Raw genomic sequence first — 24,795 nt, forward strand, 5'->3', positions numbered from 1 at the left:
GCTGATCCTACAGATTAGGATTCACTGTACTCAGGTTGGACTCCTAATTTTGACTTTTCTTTTTTTTTTCCTTTGCTTTTTTTCTTTTTTTTTTTTTTTTTTTTTTTTTTTTTTTTTGAGACGGGGTCTCGCTCTGTCACCCAGGCTGGAGTGCAGTGGCCGGATCTCAGCTCACTGCAAGCTCTGCCTCCCAGGTTTACGCCATTCTCCTGCCTCAGCCTCCCAAGTAGCTGGGACTACAGGCGCCCGCCACCTCTCCCGGCTAGTTTTTTGTATTTTTTTTTAGTAGAGATGGGGTTTCACCGTGTTAGCCAGGATGGTCTCGATCTCCTGACCTCGTGATCCGCCCGTCTCGGCCTCCCAGAGTGCTGGTATTACAGGTGTGAGCCACCGTGCCTGGCCTTTTTTTTTTTCTGAGATGGAGTCTTGCTCTGTCGCCCAGTGCTGGAGTGCAATGGCACGACATTGGCTCACTGCAACTGCTGCCTCCCGGGCTCAAGCAATTCTCCTGCCTCAGCCTCCCAAGTAGCTGGGATTACAGGCACGTGCCACCACACCTGGCTAATTTTGTATTTTTAGTCGAGACGGGGTTTCAGCATGTTGGTCAGGCTGGTCTTGAACTCCTGACCTCATGACCTGTCCGCTGTGGCTTCCCAAAGTGCTGGGATTACAGGCATAAACCACCACGCCCAGCCAGTTTTGACTTTTCAATGTAGCTAAGAGGCTGAGCATGGTGGCTCACACATGTAATCCCAGCACTTTGGGAGTTCAAGGCAGGAGGATCACTCAAACCTAGAGTTTGAGACCAGCCTGGGTAACATAGGGAGACCCTTTTTTTTTTTTTTTTTTTTTTTTTTTTTTTTGAGACGGAGTCTTGCTCTGTCGCCCGGGCTGGAGTGCAGTGGCCGGATCTCAGCTCACTGCAAGCTCCAACTCCCAGGTTTATGCCATTCTCCTGCCTCAGCCTCCCGTGTAGCTGGGACTATAGGCGCCCGCCACCACGTCCGGCTAGTTTTTTGTATTTTTTTAGTAGAGACGGGGTTTCACTGTATTAGCCAGGATGGTGTCGATCTCCTGACCTCGTGATCCACCCGACTCGGCCTCCCAAAGTGCTGGGATTACAGGCTTGAGCCACTGCGCCCGGCCGGGAGACCCTATTTTTTAAATTAAAAACAAAATTAATGAGGCTAAGAAACTATTTGCTTCATTGATTGGGTGTGTCATGTAGGGAAAAGCAGCATAAGGAAGTCCCCTTGATCACATGCACACATGTACACTTGCATACACACATACGTGTTTCTTGTGATCTCTCTATGGCAGGAGTAACTGGGTGCTATTGTTGTTTTAGTTTCCCAAGATTCTTAATGCTGTGTTTTGCCAGTGGTGATCCCTCAGTCTGAGCTTGCCAACAGTTGTCCTCAATTCTGCAGACCTGATTTAGGCATTTCTTTTTTTTTTTTTTCCCTTTTTTTTTTTTTTTTTTTGAGATGGAGTTCCACTCTTGTTTCCCAGGCTGCAGTGCAGTGGCGCGATCTCGGCTCACAGCAACCTCCGCCTCCCGGGTTCAAGCGATTCTCCTGCCTTAGCCTCCCGAGTAGCTGGGATTACAGGCATGCACCACCACGCCCAGCTTATTTTGTATTTTTAATAGAGACAAACTTTCTCCATGTTGGTCAGGCTGGTCTTGAACTCCAGGCCTCAGGTGATCCGCCTGCCTCGGCCTCCCAAAGTGCTGGGATACAAATGTGAGCCACCTCGCCCAGCCTTTTCCTTTTTTTTTTGAGACAGAGTCTCTCTGTCTGTTGCCCAGGCTGGAGTGCAGTGTGGCATGATCTCGGCCCACTGCAAGCTCCACCTCCTGTGTTCACACGATTCTCCTGCCTCAGCCTCCCGAGTAGCTGGGACTACAGGCGCCCACCACCACGCCCAGCTACTTTTTTATATTTTAAGTAGAAACAGGGTTTCACCGTCTTAGCCAGGATGGTCTTGATCTCCTGACCTCGTGATCCGCCCGTCTTGGCCTCCCAAAGTGCTGGGATTATAGGCGTGGGCCACTGCACCCAGCCACCTTTTCCTTTTTTTTGAGACAGGGTCTGTCTCTGTCATCCAGGCTGGGGTGCAGTGACGTGATCTCAACTCACTGCAGCCTCCACCTCCCGGGTTCAAGCGGTTCTCCTGCCTCAGCCTCCTGAGTAGCTGGGAGTACAGGCATGTGCCACCAGGCCCCAGCTAGTTTTTGTATTTCTAGTAGAAACAGGGTTTTGCCATGTTGGCCAGTCTGGCCTCAAACTCCTGACCTCAAGTGATCCACCTGCCTCAGCCTCCCAAAGTGTTGGAATTACAGGTTTAAGCTACTGCACCTGGCCAATTTAGGCATTTCTCATGATTGACCAGTTTGGACACAAATTGCGGCAATGTTAATGTGCCTTTTTCCTCATCCCTCACTCCCTTTTCGTACTGTCTTGTGCTCCAGATCCAACTGGGGAAAATCATGAAACCTAATACATTTGGGAGGTGGAGGAAGGAAGGGCAACGCATTCCAGAAAGCCCACCACTGCCTTTTGGCTGTCATCCTTTTACATTCAGAGTTCAAGGAAGTATTGTGGTATGAATGCCTTGTTAACAATTATCATTTGTGGCCGGGCGCGGTGGCTCAAGCCTATAATCCCAGCACTTTGGGAGGCCAAGGCGGGTGGATCACGAGGTCAGGAGATCGAGACCATCCTGGCTAACACGGTGAAACCCCGTCTCTACTACAAAATACAAAAACCTAGCCGGGCGTGGTGGCGGGTGCCTGTAGTCCCAGCTACTCGGAGGCTGAGGCAGGAGAATGGCGTGAACCCGGGAGGCGGAGTTTGCAGTGAGCCGAGATCGTGCCACTGCACTCCAGCCTGGGTGACACAGCGAGACTCCGTCTAAAAAAAAAAAAAAACAAAAAACAATTATCATTTGCGTTTGGTGCCATTACCCTGGCAATCTAAAGAAAATAAGCAACATAAAAGCAAGAACGGAAAAGGCCCTTTCACACAAATAGGACATCCCTTGCCCAGCACTCCCTCCCTGAAAGCCGAGGGGGCGCGAGTCAGGAGGAGTGCTGGTGTCCTCCAAATGCCCTTTCTGGACCTGGGTTCTTCAGCCTGCTTCTGAAGCCAAAGGCTTGATTAAGGAAGGTCTGAGTCCACAGAAAGCTCTTTGTCATGGGTAGCACAAAACAGATTTTTTTTTTTTAAATCCTGCATCAGTATTTACTTTTTGTTACAGTGGTTTGAGTCCAGCCAATGACACTGGAGCCAAAAAGAAGAAAAAGAAACAAAAAAAGAAGAAAGAAAAAGGCAGTGAGACAGATTCAACCCAGGATCAGTCTGTAAAGGTAACAAGGAGGCTCTGTTTTTTGTGACTGAGTCACTTTTTCACATGAGAGAGTTTTGAGGTGAATGTATGGGAACAACTTGGATTGACATTCTCCACTGGTATTACTTCAAGATGGAAGAGTTGGATCCCACTGCTGTCCTCTGCTGCCCTAGACCTAGGTGATGAAACTGCTCTCAGTACCCTAAAAGACACGGCAAGTCAGACACTGACTCCCAATCATGGTGCCCATCAGAATGGACAGGTGCATACTGCATGTGCTGCTGTGCCAGTGCCCCGGGGAGCTACGTGTGACAGCTCCTGGTGCCTAGAGCAGTGGTTCTCTGTCTTAAGTCCCCACCGCTCTGACAATGAAAGGCCCCCCTTTCTTTTTGAGACAGGGTCTTACTCTGTTGCCCAAGCTAGAGTGCAGAGCATGATTATAGCTCACTACAGCCTCCACTCCTGGGCTCAAGTGATCCTCCCACCTCAGCCTCCCAAGTAGCTGGAACTGCAGGTGCATGCCACCACACCTGTCCAATTTTTTTTTTTTTAATATTTTGTAGAGATGGAGTCTCACTGTGTTACCCAAGCTGAGTCTTGAACTCCTGGGCTCAAGCAGCCCTCCTGCCTCAGCCTCCCAGAGTGCTGGGATTACAAGCATGAGCCACTGCGTTCAGCCAGAGACCTCTTCTTAAGACCTTTATGTATTTGCAAACATTCTCTTAATGCCATAGTCCTTATAATGAAAACCATGAGTCCCACAGAGTCTTTCTGAGTTCTACTCCATGAGAACCACTGGCCTAAGGCTTACAACCCGAGAGTGATGCACTGGCATGAAACCCAGAGATATGGGAAAGGATCGTTTTATTTCTTAAATAAAACATCATTACAAAATAAAACAATTTCAGGTAAGTCTTGTCTTCCTCAAAGTAGCTGACAGGGGCAAGGGGACAACTCAAACATATTCATAATTCACCTTTTAAAACTGTCTCTGAGACCAGGCACGGTGGCTCATGCCTGTAATCCCAGCACTTTGGGAGGCCGAGGCGGGTGGATCACCTGAGGTCAGGAGTTCAAGACCAGCCTGGCCAACATGGTGAAACCCCATCTCTACTAAAAACACAAAAAATTAGCTGGGCGTGGTGGCAGGCGCCTGTAATACCAGCTACTTGGGGGCTGAGGCAGGAGAATCGCTTGAAAACCCAGGAGGCGGAGGTTGCAGTGAGCTGAGATCATGCCACTGCACTCCAGCCTGGGCAACACAGTGGGACTCTGCCTCAGAAAATAAAAATTAAGTGGCCAGTCACGGTGGCTCACATCTGTAATCCCAGCATGTTGGGAGGCCAGGGCGGGTGGATCACGAGGTCAGGAGTTTGAGACCAGCCCGGCCAACGTGGTGAAACCCCACCTCTACTAAAGATACAAAAAAAAAATTAGCCAGGCGTGGTGGCGCGTGCCTGTAATCCCAGCTACTCAAGAGGCTGAGGCAGGAGAATCGCTTGAACCCAGGAGGTAGAGGTTGCAGTGAGCCGAGATTGCACCATTGCACTTCAGCCTGGGCAATAAGGCGAGATTCCATCTCAAATAAATAAATAAATAAATAAATAAATAAAATTTTTAACAACAACAACAAAAAAGAACTGCCTCTGAAACAGTTTATAAGCCTCGCAAAAGTCCATTCTCATTCCGGTATACCCACGTTTTGCTTTCTGCCTCAAATGTTATGCTTCAACTTGAATCTACTACCTTATTGAGATATGACTTCAAGTAATTTTTTGCTATTTCAAATATAAAACCCACTATGAAAAAAATACCATTATTATTTAGTATCATGTTGCACTTCATTTAAATTAGCTCCAAACCAACCATCGCCATCCCTACAAGGTAGGTGGGGGTCTTCCCTTTTTTTTTTTTTTTTTTTTTTTTTTTGAGACGGAGTCTTGCTCTGTCGCCCAGGCTGGAGTGCAGTGGCGCAATCTCGGCTCACTGCGAGCTCCACCTCCCGCGTTCATGCCATTCTCCTGCCTCAGCCTCCCGAGTAGCTGGGACTACAGGCGCCCGCCAACATGCCCGGCTAATATTTTGTGTTTTTAGTAGAGATGGGGTTTCACCGTGTTAGCCAGGATGGTCTCGATCTCCTGACCTCTTGATCTGCCCGCCTCGGCCTCCCAAAGTGCTGGGATTACAGGCGTGAGCCACCGTGCCCAGCCTGGGTCTTCCCTTTTTATTTATTTAGTTTATTTTTGAGACTCTGTCGTTCAGGTTGGAGTGCAGCAGTACGAACATGGCTGACCACAGCCTCATCCTCCTGGGCTCAAGCAGTCTTCCCACCTCAGCCTCCCAAGTAGCCAGGACTACAGGTGCACACCACAACACCCGGCTCATTTTTTGATTGATTGTAGACACGGGGTCTCCCCACGTTGCCCAGGTTGATCTCTAACTCAGGCTCAAGCTACCATGGCCTCCTAAGTTGGTGAGATTACAGGAGTGAGCCACTATACATGGCCGATAATTTATTTAATAAACAGCAAGGGGAAGAAAATTAAAATGCCACCTCCCAGGACTAAGCAATATGAACATACTAGTTTATATTGTTGCTTTCCTTTATAACCTAAGTGAAAAATAGAAAAGTAAATAAAAGTATTAGAAGAAAATGTATGTATTTTTATTAACCTAAGTCTGACATAGGACCCAGAAGCCATAAAACAGAAATTGACAAATATAAAACTTTGTAGAAGTCAAAAGATAAACAACAATCTGGGAAAATATTTGCAACATACGTATTAGTTTAAAATGATTGAATAGGCAGTTCAAAAAGAAAAAAATGTTTAATCAGTGAATAAGATGGTTAAAGTCATAATGGAAGAAATGACCATTAAAGCGATAGTTTTTTCTCTTAGATTGGTATAGATGAAGGCTTGGTAAACTTTTTTTTTTTTTTAATCGGGACAACGGTCTCACTATATTGCCCAGACTGGCCTTGAACTCCCGGGCTTAAGAAGTCCTCCTGCCTCAGCCTCCCAAAGTCCTGGGGTTACAGGTGTGAGCCACCACGCTCAACTGAGGCTTGGTAAATGTAACGGTGAGGGTCTAGAGCTACTCTCTTACACTGTTCATTGGATTATTGATAGTCTCTTTTTAGAGAGCAAATTGATGATAAATAATTTCAAAAGTACGTACCTTTTGACCCAGCAAGCCTCTTTCTTAACTTCATCCTACAGAAATATATATCCCAGTGGGTAAAAATAGATGTATAAGAAAATTTATGCCGGGTGTGGTGGCCTATAATCCCAGCATTTTGGGAGGCTGAGGTGGGCAGATTGCTTGAGCCCAGGAGTTCGAGGCCAGCCTGGGCAACATATTGAGACCCCCATCTCAACAAAAAAACAAAGAAAAAAATTATCTGGGCCTGGTGGCCCATGCCTATAGGCCCAGCTACTCAAGAAGCTGAAGTGGGAGGATCCCTTCAGCCCATGAGGTTGAGGCCACAGTGAGCCATAATTGTGCCACTGCACTCCAGCCTGGGCGACAGAGTGAGACCCTGTCTCGAAAAGAAATTCACTGCAACATTGTTGTATTACTGAAGAACAAAATCACTAAAATGCCTATGAGTAGGGGGCTGGCTAAATATACTGTGGTCCATACATACAGTGGATACAGCAGATTTAGTTGGTAGAATGGGTAGGTCCATGTGTTTTCACCTGGAAAAGTCTCTAAGACATAGCTTTAAAGAGCAGTTTGTACGATAATATTATATGATCCACTTTTAGTTTTTGAAAAGTGTGTGTGTGCATTTGGAACTTGCATGCAAAAAAGTCTGGAATTATATTTGCCTCTTCTCACCTTCCCAAGTGAAGACTGTTGATGACAAGCATTATATTTGGGGGATGGGATTGTTGGGTGTTTACTTTCTGTGTGTCTTACACATTTCTGCATTATTTGAAATTTATATTGAGCATGTATTACTTTTGCCATCAAACAACATAAGACTAGTAAGGAGAGAAACCCTGCAGGCAGCACCCACCCATCATACAGCTCATTGTCAACCACTTTTTCTTCGGTTGTAATGACCTCTGGGATTAGGACAGAGGAACCAAACCCCCTCTTTGAGTTGTACCTCATAACTCTTTTTTTTTTTTTGAGATAGAGTCTTGCTCTGTCACCCAGGCTGGAGTGCAGTGGCGCAATCTTGACTCACTGCAACATCTGCCTCCCAGGTTCAAGCAATTCTGTCTCAGCCTCCTGAGTAGCTGGGATTACAGGGACATGCCGCCATGCCTGGCTAATTTTTTGTATTTTAGTAGAGACAGGGTTTCACCGTGTTGCCAAGGCTGGTCTTGAACTACTGAACTCAGGCAGTCCACCTCCCTCAGCCTCCCAAAGTGCTAGGATTATACCACCGCGCCCAGCACTCTTTTTTTTTTTTTTTTTTTTTTTTTTTGAGAGACAGAGTCTAGCTTTGTCACCCAGGCTGGAGTGCAATGGCACTATCTCGGCTCACTGCATCCTCCACCTACCAGTTTGAAGTAATTCTTCTGCCTCAGCCTCCCCAAATCGCTGGGATTACAGGTGCCTGCCACCATACCTGGCTAATTTTTGTATTTTTAGTAGAGACAGGGTTTCACCATGTTGGTCGGGTGGGTCTTGAACTCCTAACCTCAAGTGATCCACCTGCCTTGGCCTCCGAAAGTGCTAGGATTACAGGCATGAGCCACTGCACCCAGCCCCCCTTAACTCTTGAACTCATAATTAATCAAAAGTCATACTAATATAATGCGCCTTTTCTCTCCTCAACTTTGTCTTGTCCAGATGAACTCTTTGCCAGCAGAGAGGATCCAGGAAATACAGAAGGCCATTGAGCTGTTCTCAGTGGGTCAGGGACCTGCCAAAACCATGGAGGAGGCTAGCAAGCGAAGCTACCAGTTCTGGGATACGCAGCCCGTCCCCAAGCTGGGTATGTATATGCTCACTTTCTTTGCCAGGTCGGGGTGATGGATCTGCCTCAGCTGTGCCTTCATGAGGGTTTCATGCTGAATTATTGTAGGGAGGGCAGTAGAGTCCTGGAATTCCTTGGTAGTTTTTCAGAGGGTGGTCTTTAAAAATGCAGCATAAAGACTATCATTCAAAGACCTTAACATTTTATAGCAGCACACATTGAGAACAAATAATGATTCTTGCCAACAGCAGTGGCTCACACCTATAATCTCAGCACTTTGGGAGACTGAGGTGGGAGAATTGTTTGAGCCCAAAAGTTCGAGACTAGCCTGGGCAACATAGTGAGAACCTTGTTTCCACAAAAAGTGAAAAAAAAAAAAAAATGCACCTGTAGTCCCAGCTACTCAGGAGGCTGAGGTGGGAAGATCGCTTGAACCTGGGAGGTCAAGGCAGCAGTGAGCTGAGATCACACCACCGCACTCCAGCCTACATGACAGGAGTGAGACCCCCAACTCAAAAAATGAACAAACCAAAAACCCCCCCAAAAAACAGAACTGTTGGCACATGAAGAGTGGAAATGTCTGCCCAGAGGTCTTTTTTCCATTTAGGTTTATAGAGAGTTTGTCTTGTTTGTCTGGGCACATGTTTATTCCTGGAATGGGCAAAGTCCCCAGCCTCTTCCCCTTTGTCTCCTAGCCAATGCATGCTTACTAAATGCAAAGTGGTTTGCGACGTTGCTTAGCAGTGATGGTTCAACACCGGGAATGTCATATATAGGTTTCATCAACACCCCTTAAAAAGCTATAATGAACTGCTAAAGGGGTGGAATAAGCAGATTGTCTAAAAGGATTCTAGAAGGGACTGGATCCTGTTAGACGTGCCTGCCAAGACTGAGCCAAGCCAACCTTGATGGCTAACTTCAGGACTCAGCTGACAAAGTTTCTGAAGTGGTTGTATCATGATTCTGGACCCATTGGTGGCCTAGTTCCTGTTTTCTTTGTGACTGGGAAAGTAAGTATGTTGAAAAAAAAACATGTTCCAACACCAAATATAAATGACTTTCAGCTCATCCACATTACTACTTCTCTCCAGAAACACAATGAGACTTGACTAGTGTGTTCAGTGCAGAGGAGGAGGTTAGGGCAGAGCCAGGCAGGGTAGGGCCAAAGACTGGTGAGGGGAAGAAGGCAGCTGTGCCCAAGGAGATTTGTCTGCTGCGGAGGTTGGGAGCAGCTACTCCATGAGGCCTGCAGACCTGCAGGATGGGCATTGCCTAATTGCTAGTAGAAATGCAGTTTGTCAGGCCCGACCCCAAAGCTGCAGAATCAGAACTGCCAGAGGATTTCTGTCCACTTTGAAAGTTTGAGAAGCTCTGCTCTAGAGCGGATGCAGTTCTCAGAAGCTTCTTCACAACAGAAGCAAGCTGAGTAGGTGCATCCTCACAGGTGAAGGAGAGCAGAGCACTGCCCGGGTGGACAAGAGGGGTGCCGATTCCCCCATCACCTTGTGTGTTTGGCTGCCCTAATCGGCCAGGTCCCAGGCCCACTGGCTAAGCCCTCCAGCAAGGCTTTGGGCCATAGGGTGGGGTCCCAGTGACCAGGTTCTCGCTGAGGAGCAGGAACGATGTAGAGAGCCACACATCTTATCTCCAAATGAAATCCCTGATGAGGTATTATGTGGTGGCTGCCATATATCTTGGCTGTGTTTTCAGATGGCATTTTGGAGTTTTGGTTTGATTTTATTTTTCCTGAGGAATTTGCAAATGAGTAACCTTGCTACATTCTTCACAGATAGTGTCTCCTGGTAAAGAGGCAGATTGAGGCCAGGCGCAGTGGCTCATGCCTGTAATCCCAGCACTTTGGGAGGCCGAGGCGGGCGGATCACCTGAGGTCAGGAGTTTGAGACCAGCCTGGCCAACATGGTAAAACCTTGTCTCTACTAAAAATACAAAAACTAGCTGGGCGTGGTGGCACGGGCCTGCGATCCCAGCTACTCGAGAGTCTGAGGCTGGAGAATTGCTTGAACCTGGGGAGACGGAGGTTGCAGTGAGCTGAGATTGCACCACTACACTCCAGCCTGGGCAGCAGAGCAAGGCTGCATCTCAAAAATAAATTAAAAAAAAAAAAAAAAAAAAAAAAAAGAGGCAGATTGAGATTAATTTGCTTCTGTTCCTCTTCAGCCCAGCAATACTTTGTTTTCCTCTCACCTGTAAATGTAGAAAGTGCTTCAGTTTAGTTCTCAGAAAGCTCAAGAGAAAACCACACAGTTGCTCATATGGGCCCTGACACTTTGAGGAAGGAGGAACAAGGTCTGGGTTTATTTCTTCTGGTTTTGCCTCCTGTGCAGTGTGTGGTGTGGGACTCTGTGGAAGAGTGGTTGCCCTGAGCATCTGACTAGTCTGTCTTTGAGGTCCAGGGTCAGTCAAGCCCCAGTTAGGTTCCTTTGTTTGTGTCAGCCTGTAGAAAGTGCCACCTTGGCAGGCGTGTTAGCCTGCATGGCTGAGGCATCACCCTAGTTCTGAGTTTTCTCAGGGGTGGTGTTATCTACAGCTTCTTGCCCTAATTTTTTTTCACTTAAATGGAGGACTAATGATTATAAATCTCATGCATTGTGTTTTTACAGCACTCCCTACCTTCTTGGGAGAGTTTTAATTAGATGGTATTCCACTAAAGAGACCTACGAGTCTCTTTGTCTCTCTTATTTATTTATTTATTTATTTATTTATTTATTTATTTATTTTTGAGACAGAGTCTCACTCACTCTGTCACCCAGGCCGGAGTGCAGTGGCGCGATCTCGGCTCACTGCAACCTCTGCCTTCCGGGTTCAAGCTATTCTCTGCCTCAGCCTCCCAAGTAGCTGGGATTATAGGCGCCCGCCACCACGCCTGGCTAATTTTTGTATTTTTAGTAGATGTGTTTCACCATCTTGGCCAGGCTGGTCTTGAACTCCTGACCTCGTGATCCACCTGCCTCAGCCTCCCAAAGTGCTAGGATTACAGGCGTGAGCCACTGCACCCGGCCCTCTTTTATTTTCTTGAGACAGGATCTCGTTCTGCTGCCCAGGCTGTTGTGCAGTGGCATGATATGGCTTTCTACAGCCTTGATCTCCTGGGCTCAAGCAGTCCTCCTGCCTTAGCCTCCTGAGTAGCTGGGACTACAGGTGCCTGCCACCATGCCTGGATAATTTTTAAATTTTTTGTGGAGATAGGGTTTCACTCTGTTGCCCAGGCTGGTCTCAAACTCTTAGGCTCAAGCTGTCCTCCTGTCTCTGCCTCCCAAAGTGCTGGGATTACAGGCATAAGCTACTGCACCTGGCTGAGACCTGCAATTCTTTAGAAGCTTAAAATTATCCTAGGTTTTTTATTTTAAGCTTGGAAAGGCCTTCTTAGGCCAGGTGTCATGGCTCAATGCCTGTAATCCCAGCACTTTGGGAGGCCAAAGCAGGAGGATTGCTTGAGCCCAGCAGCTAAAGTCCAGCCTGGACAACAGGGTAAGACCTCGTCTCTACAGAAAAATTTAAAAATTAGCCAGACAGACCGGGCGCGGTGGCTCAAGCCTGTAATCCCAGCACTTTGGGAGGCCGAGACGAGCGGATCACGAGGTCAGGAGATCGAGACCATCCTGGCTAACACGGTGAAACTAAAAAAAATACAAAAAACTAGCCGGGCGAGGTGGCGGGCACCTGTAGTCCCAGCTACTTGGGAGGCTAAGGCAGGAGAATGGCGTAAACCCGGGAGGCGGAGCTTGCAGAAGCTGAGATCTGGCCACTGCACTCCAGCCTGGGCGACAGAGCGAGACTCCGTCTCAAAAGAAAAAAAAGAAAATTAGCCAGACATGGTAGCACATGCCTGTGGTCCCAGTTTCTCAGGAGGCTGAGGTGGGAGGATCGCTTGAGTCCTGGAGGTCGAGGCTGGAGTGAACCATGATTGTGCCACTGCCCTCCAGCCTGGGTGACAGAGCGAGTCCCTGTCTCAAAGATTAAAAAATAAATAAAAATGAAAGGCCTGGCCAGGCGCGGTGGCTCAAGCCTGTAATCCCAGCACTTTGGGAGGCCGAGACGGGTGGATCACCAGGTCAGGAGATCGAGACCATCCTGGCTAACACGGTGAAACCCCGTCTCTACTAAAAAATACAAAAAACTAGCCGGGCGAGGTGGCGGGCACCTGTAGTCCCAGCTACTCGGGAGGCTGAGGCAGGAGAATGGCGTGAACCCGGGAGGCGGAGCTTGCAGTGAGCCGAGATCCAGCCACTGCACTCCAGCCCGGGCGACAGAGCGAGACTCCGTCTCAAAAAAAAAAAAAAAATGAAAGGCCTTAGCAGAACTGTTTTAGTCTGTATAACAACTGTAAGAGCCCTCAGATGAACTTTTGATCTCCCCCTTCAGATCATGTCATTCTTCTTTTTAAAGTCACCCCTTTCCCACTCATGTCAATGGATATAGTATCCTTTTCTGTCTTTGGTCAGTGTAATGCAGTGTGGCCACTCTGTTTTAAACAGTAACTGTCACAGGGGAGGATGTGCACTCACCTGGTTTCCATGGGTCCCAGAGGGAAGCTTCCCCTCTCTTTTCCCTCTCCCTGGTTTTTATTTGGTTTAATGTTTTCATTAAAGCATCTCAGACATTCTCATTTATCTGAAGTCCTTCACAATTGCACCACATTGCTTAGTTTGGGGTCTTTGATGTTTGATGTCACAGAAGGAATTTTGGGGGAAGAGTGTGCAGAAAGAAACCCATTGAAAGCTCAGGGTTTTCTTTAAACTTCCAGATTCTTTTAAAGCAAGTTCGAAGTGTCATCCTTAGTCATTTATTTGTTCATGTCAGCCTTGAGAGAATTGGCTGCATTCTTGCTGTGCTCTGCAGAGCAGCCTTCCACCCCTGCTCAGCAGGAGGTACTCAAAGGCTGTTGTAAGGGAGAGGGCAGGCTGCTCCCCACAGAGCAGGACAAGCAGAGGCCATGATGCTGGCACCAGACCAAGGACAGCACAGGAGCTTTGGGCTGCTTCTTGGCATCAAGGGCACTCCACAGTGGGAGTCTAGTAAAAGTGGCTGCTCCCTTCTCAGTGTTTCCTGTAGCTCTACTTTTTCACACCCACCCTGCCCCACATAGTCCACCTGCAGCCTGACTGACTCCTAATTATCCTCGAGGCCTTGCCTTTACATATTTCCTCTGAGAGGTCTTTCCTGACACACACAGACACAGGTCTTGCCATGCCGGGTGGGACGTGCCTCCTCGCTCGTCTCTTTGGTGTTCATGATGGTGAGGACCTGTGTCTGTTGCATTCGCCAGCCCCTGCCACAGAACTGGCACATTCTAGGATTCAGTGAACACTTGGTGAAGGAGTGAGGGAATGGAAGCGCCTATTGCATGCAGGACCTAGTAGCCAGCCTAAATGAGAAAATTTAGCCTCGAGGTTATTTTAGTACAGTAGGGAAGACCATCAGTATTCTTGGCCATGGAAATAATTAAGGGGGGAAAAAAGGTTCTAAAGTATATAGGAAAAGTATAAATTCAATACAAGTTGGGAAATCAGCACCTAGATAAGACTAGAGGGTCTGGCCCTCAGCTTTGTAGGCTCAAAAATGTTTTTTTAATATACATAGCTGTCAGTTGGAAGCAGATTGACTTAAATTCACAAGAGCTACTTTATGAATAATCAAATGGTGGGTTTTGGCTGGGTGTGGTGGCTCATGCTATAATCCCAGCATTTTGGGAGGCCAAGGCAGGAGGATCACTTGAGTCTAGGAGTTTGAGACCAGCCTGGGCAACAGTAAGACCTCATCCCCCCTCTATGAAAAGTAAAATTAGCCAGGCGTGGTGGCGCATGCCTGTAGTCCCAACCCCTCGAGAGGCTGAGATGGGTGGATCGTTTGGGCCTAGGAGGTTGAGGCTATAAGTGAACCAGGGTTACGCCACTGCATTCCAGCCTGGGCAACAGCAAGACCCCGTCTCACCTGGTCATGAGCTTCCTGACTGGGGAAGAAAAATATGACCTCTCTCCCAAGCAAACCTGTTGGGAAGCCTGATTACCAATAGAGCAGGCTGCTTCCCTGCTGTGTGTCCCTGCCCTTTCCAGATCCTGACCCTCAGCACGTGGATAATGACTCATTTATTTACTTTTCCCCAGAAATTGGTATGTCTTGTGCGGACAGGGACTTGCTCCTTTTTCCTGCTGTACACCAGGGGCTGCATGGTCACTGCGTCACTGGTGCATGGTTGGTGCTCAGTAATGTGTCTGATGAAGAGGGTGAGATGATCAGTGCCGGTGGTGGTGTCGTGCACTGTGGCCTCATGCAGCTCTTTCCACCACCCTTGCCCCACAGATTCATTCTGGGAAGGTCTAGAACTGCCTGTTACCTGTTAGAATGAAATGTTTGGACTTTGGGTGGCCGAGGCTGGTGGATCACTTGAGGCCAGGGGTTTGAAACCAGCCTGGCCAACATGGTGAAACCCCATCTCTACTAAAAAAAAAACCTCCAAAATTAGCCAGCACGGTGGTGGGCACCTGCAATTCCAGCCACTCGGGAGGCTGAGGCAGGAGAATCTCTTGAACCAGGGAGGTAAAGGTTGCAGTGAGCCAAGATCGCACTGCTGCACTCCAACCTGGGCGACAGAATGAGACTCTGTCTCAAAAAAAAAAAAAAAAAAAAAAATTGGATCAGGAGTCTGTAAGTCAGTAAAAGCATGAATTGAGTGCCTAGTATATACTGAGGCCTTTGCTAAGAACACTGTTACTGAGTTGGTCCCTTTTGAAGACTCGTTTTCCAAAATGCACTAAACATTGCGTTCTTCCCAGTGTAAACATGAGTGAGCCCAGTGTGGAACTGAAATCATCCCAAGGATGACAATCCAGTGTGAATCTCTCAGCATTTATGAGTCCGATTGAGCTCTGATAGGAATGAGGGCTGTGTCTTTGTTTGGAGCACTCCCGCAGAGGAGGGGCCTATGCTGCTCAGGGAGGGGATGTTGTGTCACGGTGACTTCCCGGCAACAGTGTGTAGACTTGGTGATTCAGCCCAAAGGCACTTGCAGGACTCTAAACACTGAGGGCCTGAGTTGGCAGGAGCAGTTAACTGGCTCACACTGCTGAAAGCCAAGGCTGGCAGGGCCACGATTGAGCCTGGCGCCTAGAAGCCATCATCTGGTTCAGAAATGGGCCCAGTACATTGTTGTTGCTGTTGACACAAAAGCAGCCTTGTTGTGACTCCTTACAAACCTATCCAGATTGATGGGCCTGGGCCAGGGCCCTGACAGCAGCACTCTTTACACCAACCAGGAGGCAGGAAGCCAAATTACTAAAGATAAATGTTTGTCATTCAGTGACCCAAGGGAGATTTAAATGGATTTCCCAAACACGAACCACCTTGGATCCCAGTGATTGTCCTGAGGTTTTGCCATGAATTGGCCCTCAGTTAGGGGCTAAGGGTAGCTGGAAAGACGGTTTGCAGTTGCCAAGCACAGAATGTTCTTCAGATGGAGGGCTCCTAGGGACAGGAGGAATTTGCTCTGGTTGAGTTTTGAGCTGAGCCATTTACTGCCCTGAGGGGGCAAAGGGTGAGGCTCACAGCTGTGTTCTTCTTTCAGGCGAAGTGGTGAACACCCATGGCCCCGTGGAGCCTGACAAGGACAATATCCGCCAGGAGCCCTACACCCTGCCCCAGGGCTTCACCTGGGATGCCTTGGACCTGGGCGACCGTGGTGTGGTGAGTGGGCCCTCAGAAAGTTACACCTGCGGGTAGGAGCCACTTTCACAGTAAGCCCTGCAGTCTCACCGAGACCACGTCTCCTCGAGCCGTAGAGAGCTGAGCCAAGGAGGTCTGAATAGACCCCCTTCTGTAACTTCCTGGGGTAAGGCCAAGACTCCACATAAATAGCTCTTAGCTTTTCTGGCAGGTTGAAAGTTAACCTCTATAGCTCCCCAGCGTGGATACCTGTTTTTCATTTATTCTTTTTTGTTCATTCATTTATTTCCTTGTTTTCTTTCTAGTCTGTCTCCTGACTAGAGCAGCTGGGGCTGCTAAATGAGGCCCTGTCCTCCCCTTTCTACCCCGGCCACCCAGAGCCCCTTGTTTTGACCTGAGGGATTTATTTCCCTTGTAAAGAATGATGAAAATGTCGCCTGGCAAATCCCACCACTTTGAGAGGCCGAGGCAGGTGGACCATGAGGTCAGGAGTTTGAGACCAGTCTGACCAACATAATAAAAGCCCGTCTCTACTAAAAATACAAAAAATTAGCCAGGTGTGGTGGTGCACGCCTGTAATCCCAGCTACTCGGGAGGCTGAGGCAGGAGAATCATGTGAACCTGGGAGGGGGAGTTTGCAGTGAACTGAGATTGCACCACTGCACTCCAGCCCAGGCGACAGTGCGAGACTCTTTGTCTCAAAAAAAAAAAAAATTCTGTTGACATTTTCTTTTTTTTTTTTTTTTTTGAGACGGAGTCTTGCTCTGTTGCCTGGGCTGGAGTGGCAGTGGCATCCTCTCAGCTCACTGCAGTCTCCACCTCCTGGGTTCAAGCGATTCTCCTGCCTCAACCTTCCGAGTAGCTGGGATTATAAGTGAGTGCCACCACACCCAGCTAATTTTTATATTTTTAGAAGAGGCGGTGTTTCACCATGTTGGCCAGGCTGATTTTGAACTCCTGACCTCAGATGATCCTCCCGCCTCGGCCTCCCAAAATGCTGGGATTACAGGCACGAGCCACTGTGCCTGGCCTTTTATTTATTTATTTATTTATTTTGAGACAGAGTCTGGTTCTGTTGCCCAGGCTGGAGTGCAGTGGCACGATCTTGGCTCACCCCAACCTCTGCCTGCCGGGTTCAAGCGATTCTCCTGCCTCAGCCTCCCGAGTAGCTGAGATTACAAGCATCTGTCACCGTGCCTGGCTAGTTTTTGTGTTTTTAGTAGAGACGGGGTTTCACTATGTTGACCAGTCTGGTCTCTAACTCTTGACCTCGTGATCTGCCCGTCTGGGCCTCCCAAAGTGCTGGGATTACAGGCGTGAGCCACTACGCCCAGCCTTTTTTTTTTTTTTTTTTTTTTTTTTTTTTTTGAGGTGCAGTCTTGCTGTCTTTCAGGCTGGAGTGCAATGGCACCATCTCGGCTCATGCAACCTCCGACTCCTGGGTTCAAGCAATTCTCCTGCCTCAGCCTCCCCAGTGGCTGGGATTACAGGCGTCTGCCACCACACCCAGCTAATTTTTTTATTTCTTAGTAGAGATGGGGTTTCATTTCATTGGCCAGGCTGGTCTTGAACTTCTGACCTCAGGTGATCTGCCCACCTCAGCCTCCCGAAGTGCTGGGATTACAGACTTGAGCCACCACACCTGGCCAACAGAATTTTTTAGTACCAAAGTTGGGCCAGCAGATGGAGATAGCTGAGAAGGCAGAAAAAGGCCTTTGTGGCTAGGTGTGGTGGCTCACACCTGTAATCCCAACAATTTGGGAGTCTAAGGTGGGAAGATCGCTTGAGCCCAGGAGTTCAAAATCAATCAGCCTGCTCAATATAGTGAGACTGCCCCCCCTACAAAAGAAAAAATAATAATAATTAGCCTGGCATGGTAGTATGCACCAGTAGTCTCAGCTACCCAGGAGGCTGAAGTAGGAGGATCGCTTGATCCCAGGAGTTGGAGGCTGCAGTGAGCCATGATCACACCAGTGCACTCTGGCCTGAGTAACAGAGTGAGACCATATCTCGAAAAGAAAGGAAAAAAAGGCCTTTGTTTGAGCCAGATGGTAAAAATGAGACAATATGGGAAATAGCAGTGACTCTCCGTGGAGTAATTTCTTGACTAGCTTTGAGAGTCATCCCTGCACAGCACTTCACAGAAGTCGAGACCAGTGGCTCTCCCCTGTTGATGGCGCAGAATGATGAAGTGGTTGGTTAGGTGGCATTCTCGGTCTGCCACTCTGCTACGTGATGGCTCCGTTTTCTACTCTAACTAGGGTGCTTGCTCCAAGAGTTCCTACCATGCCAGGGGGCAGAGGGATTTGTGAGACTCCACGTCGTTTTTGGTGGTTTGCTTCATCCTTCTGAAAAGCCTAGAGCCCCCGGGTATTGGAGTGGGTCTCCTTCCTGGCAGAATACCTCCAAGTGAGCCGCTTATTTCTTCACAGCTGAAAGAACTATACACCCTCCTGAATGAGAACTATGTGGAAGATGATGACAACATGTTCCGGTTTGATTATTCCCCAGAGTTTCTTTTGTGGTAAGTTGTAGGGGCTTTCTTGAGGTTCTTGAGGGCAAGGTGTAGAGCAGAACCACCACAGGGCACCAGAGTTTTCATCCCTGCCAGGGGCCAGCCTTTGAATGGCAAATGAGTGTGTCATTTTTGAGTTCCTGCATCTGAAGGAGACTTGCTTTCACTGGCGCTTAGAATTGCAGCCTTGTTTAAGACAATTGATTGGGTGAGGGAGACCTTCGTAGAGTTGGTACCCAGGGAAGAGGTATTCATTGTCTGGTGACTTTATATAAGAAAGGAAAGCGCATGAGACCTACTAAGACTGAAAGAAAAGAAGGCACATTTTCTATCTAGTTCCTGAGCATGCTCAGTTGTATAGCCTTTCCTGGCTGAGCCATCCACCTGCCCAGGCCACGTTTAATATCCAGGAAGAGAGAGGCATGGGCCGAAATAGAGAGGGACTACCTGAAAGGGAAGGAAGAATTTGCACCAGAAGGAGGGAGACGGAGACCAGAGCTCCAGGGTTGCCACAATCAGCTCTCAACCATGGGACCCACCGTCCTTTGAACCAAAGATGCCAGTCCCTTGGTTCAAGCTGTCATAATGAACACACAGAAATTGGATCAGGCATGAAATCCTCAGTATGATAACCTTGGGTTGGATGAGTAACTAGGCCAAGTGGGATGAGTAGCCAGAAATGGTGATGGCTCGATTCTGTGTGTCCAGGAGGGCTTGGCCCTAAAGAGAATTCAGCTGTTAACCCCCAGGGAGGTGGTAGCACCAGGTCAAAACCAAATTTGACTGTGGAACCCAAACAGCTTGTCCAGCCTGCTGGCAAGCAGCACAACAACCCCAGCCTCTCTTTTCCAGGGCTCTCCGGCCACCCGGCTGGCTCCCCCAGTGGCACTGCGGGGTTCGAGTGGTCTCAAGTCGGAAATTGGTTGGGTTTATTAGCGCCATCCCAGCAAACATCCATATCTATGACACGTAAGCACCAGCACCTACCCCCAACCCCCACAACACCGCCATCCTGCTTGGTCTGGGAGGGAGGAGAAAAAGGCTGAACAATGTGCCCCATTAAAGAAAGAGGGACAGTCTCAGGAAGGGAGGACGCCCAGCTGCTGGGACTGCAGATTCATCTTAGGAACCACCTGTTCTGCTCAGAGTCCCAGTTGGCTCCCTTGTTCGTGGCCCAGGTTGGAAGGAGCCCAGCCTGAGACCTGGTGTGCCTGCTCAGCAGAGGCTTGTTTTTATTATTTTGTAAATTTTATAGAGGCAAGGTCTTGCTATGTTGCCCGCGCTGGTCTCAAACTCCTGAGCTCAAGCGATCCACTCACCTCTCTCTCCCAAGAGTGCTGGGATTATAGGCGTGAGCCACCGTGCTTGGCCAGAGGCTTTTTTTAGTCTCACTGTGTTGCCCAGGCTGGAGTGCAGTGGTGCAAATCTTGGTTCACTGCAACCTCCACCTCCAGGGTTCAAACAATTCTCCTGCCTCAGCCTCCCAAGTAGCTGGGATTACAGGCATGCACCACCATACCTGGCTAATCAGAGGCTCATTTTTGAATGCCTGTACCAGTCACACATGGAAGCACTTGAACAGCAGCAGAAATGGGCCAGAGCCAGTGTGACCCAGATTCAGATAGTCCTTGGGGCCTGTGATCTCTGCTCTTCATTTTCCCTGGAAGTGTCCAAACCATCTGCCTGCCACAGTCTTCAGGGCTTATCAGCTGTGTTATTGAGGGAATCAGAACCTTGAAACCCTAGAATTGCCTTGACCTGCCCCACGGGTTCCCTGTGCTGCTTCCCTGCATGCTAACGGTGGGATTCCCCAGCCGACTCCTAGGGATTCGTCAGGGAGATGCTGGTGGTGCCTTCAAATAAAGGCGTTTGCTTGAGTCCCACCTTCCTTTGGAAATAGACTCTGTTGAAATGAGGCAGGCTCCTGGCCTGGTGGAGCGTGGTGGGGAGTCCCAGTACTGAGTGCAGGTGGCAGCTAAAAGCACACCTGTGCTGCAGACCTGGTCCTTCCAGGTGTGGCTGCACGTGCTTGAGGGGATCACCATTCCCTTCCCTGTTAAAAACCTTGTCACCTGGATGTTTCCCCTCTTAGAGAGAAGAAGATGGTGGAGATCAACTTCCTGTGTGTCCACAAGAAGCTGCGTTCCAAGAGGGTGGCTCCAGTCCTGATCCGTGAGATTACCAGGCGGGTTCACCTGGAGGGCATCTTCCAAGCTGTTTACACTGCCGGGGTGGTACTACCAAAGCCCGTTGGCACCTGCAGGTAAAACTGTCTTCCTGTAAGTCCTTTAAAATACTGGTGTCTGCACTCTACTTGAGGAGCATGGGCCACTGTGAGTCACAGCTCCGCCTTTAGCGTCCCACCTCTGGAGTATCTGGTAAGGCGGGCACCTGGTGCCTGCAGGAGCCAGATTGGGAGTGTGGAGAGGGCAGGAGGGTTGTAGGGATGGCAGACTGGCAAGTCTGTCCCTACCTTGTCTGGAGGGCTCTTGGTGTCTGCTGGCTGCTGCTATTTGGAGATGGTGGGGGGCGGTACTGATGGTTTGTGTTTGTTTTTAGGGATGAGCTCAAATCTGGATTTTTATGGGAAATGTCCTAAAATTTTACATGGTTGGCTCAATTTGTTTTGAATATTGTGTGCACCAAATAGAGCAAGTCTGCTATGTGATCTAAGTGCAACCTCTGCCTTAGAAAGTTGTTTGAAACAATTGAATAATCTCTCCCTAGAGAACTTTAAAAGTAAAAACACCAGGTGTGAAGGCAGAAGAGTAGGGAGGAGGGTGAGTGCCTCTGCCATCATCTTCTGGGCATGACTATAGCCCTTTTCCGTTGACTTGATTCTAGGAGTGAGGATTGCTCTCTCCAGACAACCGCTGTAGCAAAGGAATAGTTTTGGAAATTGAGCAAGAAAAATAGGGAGAAAGAAGATCTAGGAGGAGCTTTGGCAGCACTCACTGGGGGGAGGCTGGAGAGCAGGGTGACACCACTGGCTCCGGAGGCACCTGATGTGTCTCTCACGCCACCTGCTGGCCAGCTGGGGTCTCCCTGCCATTGTCCTTGTAATAGGGATTGGCCAGAACCCTAAGGACAGGACATTTGTGTCCCCACAGGTATTGGCATCGGTCCCTAAACCCACGGAAGCTGATTGAAGTGAAGTTCTCCCACCTGAGCAGAAATATGACCATGCAGCGCACCATGAAGCTCTACCGACTGCCAGAGGCCAGTGGTGCCCCGGGTGGTGGACAGAGAACAGAGAGAGGGCAAGGAGAGCCTGGCTGTCAGCAGGAGAGAAGGGCTCTGGGTGGAGAGGGGCTTTCTCCTTCCGGAAAAGTGAACCAGCCCATAGTCTTCAGATTTCCTGGACTTTCTATTTCTGTTATCTGCAGCAGGATTTTATTTTAGTTTAACTTTCTCAGTTCCTCTGAGCCTGTGCCTGGACTAGCTTCTCTGCCATCTGTTGAAAGGCTCAGAGAACACCTATTCCCTGTAATTTTAGCCTAAGTAAAGCTTAAATAGAATGATGGATCCACTTAGTGAACCTTCACACACATGGCAGCGTGTTCCAAAGCCCTGCGCAGATGCACTCGAGGGTCTGTGGCACCCCTCTGCCAGGCCAGGTGAGGGGTGACCTGAGCTTGTGAGGGAAGCCCTGATTTCTAATCCCAATTTCCCTACCCAGATTTGGCACTGAAGGACTGGGCAGCTTTAAAGTGAGCTGCTTTTCTCTTCTGGGTCTCAGTTTTCCTAGTTTCCCAAAGAAACAAATGCTCCAACTGTGGCTGGCTTCAGGTAGGGAGTCTTTTTTTTTTTTGAGACAGGGTCTCTCTCTGTTGCCCAGGCTGGAGTGCAGTGGCAGTCACGGCTCACTGCAGCCTCGACCTCCCAGACTCAAGTGATTCTCCCACCTCAGCCTCCCAAGTAGCTGGGACTACAGGCGTTCGCCACCATGCCCAGCTAATTTTTGTTTCTATAGAAACGGGGTTTTGCTGCTGGGCACGGTGGCTCACGCCTGTAATCCCAGCACTTTGGGATGCTGAGGTGGGCAGATCACAAGGTCAGGAGAGCGAGACCATCCTGGCTAACACGGTGAAACTCCATCTCTAGTAAAAATACAAAAAATTAGCCGGTCATGGGGTGGCAGGCGCCTGTAGTCCCAGCTACTCAGGAGGCTGAGGCAGGAGAATGGCATGAACCGAGGTGGTGGAGCTTGTAGTGAGCCGAGAACGCACCACTGCACTCCAGCCTAGGCGACAGAGCGGGATTCCGTCTCAAAACAAAAGAAAACAAAGAAACAGGGTTTTGCCATATTGCCCAGGCTCATCTGAACTCCTGGGCTCAAGTGATCCACCTACCTCCAGCCTCTCAAAGTGCTGGGATTCCAGGTGTGAGCCACCTTGCCCATCCCAGTAGGGATTCTTAAAATCCCTTCTCCGGCCGGGCGGTGGCTCACGCCTGGAATCCCAGTACTTTGGGAGGCTGAGGCGGGCAGATCATGAGGTCAAGAGATTCACTGCCAACATGGTGAAACCCTGTCTCTACTAAAAACAAAAATTAGCTGGGTGTGGTACGTGCCTGTAGTCCCAGCTACTTGAGAGGCTGAGGCAGGAGAATCACTTGAACCTGGGAGGCAGAGGTTGCAGTGAGCCGAGATCGCACCACTGCACTCCAGCCCAGCGACAGAGCAAGACTCCGTCTCAAAAAAAAAAAAAAAAGAGGAAAATCCCTTCTTTTTCCTCGAAGTGCTTCTGGTTGGCCATCAGTCCACACAGTTACTGAGTTCCTGCTGACGTGAGGGCTGCCTGCCTGGACTTCTCAGCCTCTAAACAGGATTGATCACTCTGAAATCAGGCTAATCCACCAACGGATTGAGGTCATTAGTGTCCCATCTTGAGAGGCTGCTGCAGTACCGTCAGACACTGCCAAAAGCACAGGTTTGGGGGACTGTGGTATGTGTCTTCTGCCTTCTGTTCTCATGACAAATCTGCCCTGCGTTGTAGGCCGGTGGGCAGGCGGGCAGAGAGCATTCTTAGAGTGCTGCGGCAGCCAGAAGACTGCCTCACCCATATCGGGGTGGAAACCCCAGCATGGCTGTGTTTTCAGTCCAGGATTTGAGGTATCATTATGGGAGCTGCCATGTAGAATGAGGTCAGTGAGTGTTCCCTAGAGAGACGAGGATTTAGCAAGGAATTTTAGAGGCTGGAGGTTCTAGAACTGAAGTTTTAAAAGCAATTCTTGCACTGGGAAGCATTGTGTCAGGCACTGACTGAGGCCTGTAAACTGTGACACCACCCTGTTTGCAGATTGCCCCAAGCCCACCTTTGTGTATCTGAGCCTCTGGGGATGTTCTACCAGCCCGGTATTTGCACCACAGCATCATATGGTTTCATTCCACTGAAGCATTTTTCTAGCAAAAGCAGCTGCCGGGTGGGACGCTGACTGGGGATGAAATCCTGGGAGTATGCTGCTTTTCTTCTGCATTTAACTTGCAGCCATGGCTCTCTGGGAAGTACTGGTGTAACAGTGTCTGGGCGGGCAGACCCTGGCTAGGCCCTGGGGTCTGTGAAGTGCTCTAAGTCTAGCAGAGAGCGAGCAGTGAGTATGGGATGGCATCAGTCACAGTTCAGTAAGAAAGAAGCCTGTGAGGACCGCTGGGCTGCATGGGCAGAAGGTACAGCTAGAAAGGCCACCCTGGCCCAAGGGTAGAAAGTCTTGTGCTCTGGGGCGGGGAGTTTGAAACAAGGGTGGAGCATGAAGGGTTGTGTTTTCTTAGGAAGTCAGTCTGGGGCCATGTGGATGATTGATTGATGCAGCAGCCTGAGTCCTCCTGGACTAGGAGGGAAAGGGCCAGAAGATATGGAAGAGGCAGGCCCTGTGCCTGAGGAGAGATGCACGGGGGTGCAGGGAGCCTCCAAATGACCAGGGATTCTCTCTTGAGGGCCTGATCTATCCTCACCATGGATAGACCCAGGGTGATCAGCTCATCTCACTCCATCTCTTCTGTCTTGCTTCCAGACTCCCAAGACAGCTGGGCTGCGACCAATGGAAACAAAGGACATTCCAGTAGTGCACCAGCTCCTCACCAGGTACTTGAAGCAATTTCACCTTACGCCCGTCATGAGCCAGGAGGAGGTGGAGCACTGGTTCTACCCCCAGGAGAATATCATCGACACTTTCGTGGTGGAGGTGAGTCAGGGAGTGGTGTTCCAGGCCTCTAATGCGTTCCCAGAGAGGCATCCCCCTGAGTGGCCGGGTTCCCAGGGCTTGAGTGTTGGCACCCTAGACTTCCTTGACCATCCGTGTTTGGTCCTCCCTA

At 49.2% G+C, this 24,795-nt stretch overlaps 1 protein-coding gene across 2 annotated transcripts in view; it reads left to right on the forward strand.

Annotated features, from left to right (window-relative positions):
- Positions 1–24,795, forward strand: part of NMT1 (N-myristoyltransferase 1) — a 48,709-nt gene that overhangs the window by 17,904 nt on the left and 6,010 nt on the right. For both annotated transcript variants that reach the window (XR_007720152.1, XM_050763102.1), the window contains exons 2-9: positions 3,262–3,370; positions 8,161–8,305; positions 15,870–15,988; positions 18,400–18,491; positions 19,335–19,451; positions 20,575–20,745; positions 21,593–21,701; positions 24,495–24,665. Coding sequence is in view for 1 of the 2 variants with exons in the window: in XM_050763102.1 (XP_050619059.1) it covers positions 3,262–3,370; positions 8,161–8,305; positions 15,870–15,988; positions 18,400–18,491; positions 19,335–19,451; positions 20,575–20,745; positions 21,593–21,701; positions 24,495–24,665 (1,033 nt within the window). In the remaining variant the exon portion in view is untranslated. The remainder of the gene's footprint in view (positions 1–3,261; positions 3,371–8,160; positions 8,306–15,869; positions 15,989–18,399; positions 18,492–19,334; positions 19,452–20,574; positions 20,746–21,592; positions 21,702–24,494; positions 24,666–24,795) is intronic.

This window comes from Macaca thibetana, chromosome 16 (assembly GCF_024542745.1).
Source record: "Macaca thibetana thibetana isolate TM-01 chromosome 16, ASM2454274v1, whole genome shotgun sequence".
NCBI lineage: Eukaryota > Metazoa > Chordata > Mammalia > Primates > Cercopithecidae > Macaca > Macaca thibetana.